At 62.3% G+C, this 2,775-nt stretch overlaps 2 protein-coding genes across 2 annotated transcripts in view; one reads left to right on the top strand and one right to left on the bottom strand.

The window, feature by feature from the left end:
* The window catches only part of NAXE (NAD(P)HX epimerase), a 3,697-nt gene extending 2,633 nt beyond the window's left edge, over nucleotides 1–1,064 (top strand). The window contains exons 2-4 of the mRNA XM_035891801.1: nucleotides 7–235; nucleotides 321–468; nucleotides 551–1,064. Coding sequence (XP_035747694.1) covers nucleotides 7–235; nucleotides 321–468; nucleotides 551–753 — 580 coding nt within the window. The 3' untranslated portion in view covers nucleotides 754–1,064. The remainder of the gene's footprint in view (nucleotides 1–6; nucleotides 236–320; nucleotides 469–550) is intronic.
* GPATCH4 (G-patch domain containing 4) overlaps nucleotides 981–2,775 on the bottom strand; it is an 11,481-nt gene continuing 9,686 nt past the window's right edge. Inside the window, exons 3-7 of the mRNA XM_035891794.1 lie at nucleotides 2,532–2,639; nucleotides 2,257–2,357; nucleotides 2,063–2,113; nucleotides 1,641–1,938; nucleotides 981–1,118 (exon numbers count right to left, since the gene is read on the bottom strand). Coding sequence (XP_035747687.1) covers nucleotides 981–1,118; nucleotides 1,641–1,938; nucleotides 2,063–2,113; nucleotides 2,257–2,357; nucleotides 2,532–2,639 — 696 coding nt within the window. The remainder of the gene's footprint in view (nucleotides 1,119–1,640; nucleotides 1,939–2,062; nucleotides 2,114–2,256; nucleotides 2,358–2,531; nucleotides 2,640–2,775) is intronic.

Below are 2,775 nucleotides of genomic sequence, written 5' to 3'. Positions count from 1 at the left end.
CACCAGGGAGGGTGCCCCGTCCCCGCATCCCCCCCATCCCCGCAAGCTTTGGGGTCCCCACAAGCTTTGGGGTCCCCACCCCTCTGGCCGCTCCCTGTTCAGGTCCCTCCTACTCTTGCAGGGCTACGAGCCGACCGTGTATTACCCCAAGCGCCCCAACAAGCCCCTCTTTGAAGGTTTGACCACCCAGTGCCAGAAGATGGACATCCCCTTCCTCCCCGAGTTCCCAAGCGAGGTGAGGAAGCGCCAGGCTTGGGAGCAGCCGCCCTTGGAGCCATGCCCGGGGTTGTTTTTCACCCGCTGCCTTCCCCGCCCCGCAGGCTGCGCTCATCGATGAGCTCTACGGCCTGGTGGTGGATGCGATTTTTGGGTTCAGCTTCAAGGGAGCGGTGCGGGAGCCCTTCGGCAGCATCCTCAGCACCCTGGAGCGCATCACGGTGCCCATCGCCAGCATCGACATCCCCTCGGGTGAGTAACGGCCGGACCCACCGCACGAAGGTGCCCAGCCGGGGTCTTCCCGGCTCCAGCCTGACCTTGGGGCTCGTTGCAGGCTGGGATGTGGAGAAGGGGAAGGCAGACGGGCTCCAGCCCGACATGCTCATCTCCCTGACGGCACCCAAGAAGGCAGCAATGCATTTCGCCGGCCGCTACCACTTCCTCGGGGGCAGGTTTGTGCCCGCCGCGCTCCAGAAGAAATACGCTTTAAACCTGCCACCGTACCCCGAGACAGACTGCGTCCTGCAGCTGACCTAGGGCTGGGGCTCGGCGTGCCGGGCTAAGGCTTCGGCACAGCAGATCAGGGCCTAATTCTGCCAAAGCTGCAGCTGTCTCCTAGGAGGATGCTCAGCACCTCACTGGGCTCCAGTCCTACCCAGTTCTGGCAGCGGGATCGAAGTTCACTGCAGACCAAAGCCCCCAGGACCGATGGGGGCGGCTGCCAGGCGGGCTCCGTTTGGGGTTGCTACCTAATCCGAGTGCTTCTAGGTGTAGACACGATCTGGGATCCCGGGGTCTGCCACGTATCTGGCACTCCAGGAGAGTTTCACTGCAATAAAGATATATTTATGCCCTTGAAAAAATATTTTAATACTCTGTGGGGTCTGTCCCCTTGTGTCCCTCTGCAACAGACCCACAGCAAATGGGTCCCTGCCCCAGGGCCCGGTGGGAACTGGGGTCCCCCCTGACGGGAGGAAGGTTCAGGGAGTAAAATAAAGCTTGATCCAGCTCCAGACCAACCAGTCCCAGCCCAGCGTCTCTGAGCTCCACCTGGGAAGAGCCCGGAGCACCCTTGGGCACCCATCAGCGCCAGCAGGCAGGATCGGGACCCTCACAGCCAGATGGTACCGGCAGCTGCACAGCACAGAAGCCTTGGTGCTTGCTCACTCTGGCTCCCTCTTCCTCTTCTTCTTCTTCCTGGGGCTGTGCCCAGGCCCGTCTTTATCTTCTTTATCCTTCTTCTTCTTCTTCTCTAACTCAACTGGCTCTTCTTTGTCCTCCTCCTGCTGCTGCTGCTTCTTCTTTTTCTTCCTCCTCTTTGCAGCATTCCCTTCCTCTCCCACCACCTCCTCCTCTTCTCCACTTGGCTCCTGGTTCTTCTTTTTCTTCTTCTTCCTCTTCATGACCTTGCTTTCCTCTCCCGCCTCCTCCTCTTCTCCGCTTGGCTCCTGGTTCTTCTTCTTCCTCTTCACTACCTTGCTTTCCTCTCCCACCACCTCCTCTTCTCCGCTTGGCTCCTGGCTCTGCAGCACCTCAGGATCAGCTCCATCCCTTGACTGTTTCCTTTTTTTCTTCTTCCTTTTTTCCTGCCTCCCTGCTGGGGGGCTGCTCTCCGGGGGCTCACGCTGCTGCTCCTTCTGTCGGTACGTGGCCAGGAAGGCTCGCTCCTGCTCCTCCAGGCGCGCCAGCTTGGCACTCATGGTCAGGCCGTGACGGGCACCCCTGCAACCGGGGAGCCGGGGTCCAGCACCTCCCTGGCAGGGAATGTGCCCCCCCAGCCCAGCCTGCTCAAAAGCCCCTGCCAGGAGGGGGGAACCCAACCGCATAGCCCCCACCGACCACTTACTTATGTGCCGTACGGCCGCCGCACGCTCGCATCAGCTCCTCATCCGTCAGCCTGCGGGATACAGACAGGACGCGTCACCCCTGGCATCAGCATCGGGGGGAGCGCGGTCCGGACCAGGGCACCCCCTTGCCACCCTTGTCCCTCCCCACTGCTGCATCGCGGGGGTGAGGCATGCACTGCTGCCCCAGCCTCGCCTCCTGGCCGAAGAGAGGTCCAGCTTCTCCTCCTCCTCGCTGCTTTCTGAGCCGGTGGGCAGCTTCGTGGGCTCCTCCCCGCATGCCGTGAGCGTGGCTGACTACAGCAGAGAGAGGCAGAGGGGCCGTGAGAAAGGGGAACAAGGAAAAGGGGGCTCTGGGGGCCCCAGCAGCGACGGGCTGGGGAGGCTGCGCTGCGAGGGGGGTGCAGAGCTCACAGCAGCCTTCACAGAGACACCGGCTGCTCCCTGAGCCACGTCCCCGGGGCCGGTTACCTTCACGAAGCGGCCGTACAGCATGCTGCCAGAGCTGCCGGCCTTGCGGGGCTTCTTATTGCTGATCCTGACTCCCTGCTCCGAAAGCGTCTTCACGGAGATGCCATTCTGGGGGGAGAGAGATGCAAGGGGCTCGGGAGTGTTTTGTCCCAGGGGCTTCACCCCCCCGAGCAGCACCTCTCTGCCACCACGGTCCCCGTGCAAGGTGCTGCGTGCTCTTAGATGGGGGGACATAGAGCAGCAG

Source organism: Egretta garzetta, unplaced genomic scaffold (assembly GCF_000687185.1).
Source record: "Egretta garzetta isolate BGI_Z169 unplaced genomic scaffold, ASM68718v1 scaffold490, whole genome shotgun sequence".
Classification (NCBI taxonomy): domain Eukaryota; kingdom Metazoa; phylum Chordata; class Aves; order Pelecaniformes; family Ardeidae; genus Egretta; species Egretta garzetta.
Note: the sequence above shows the minus strand (reverse complement) of the source record. Positions and strands in the feature narration are given on the sequence as shown.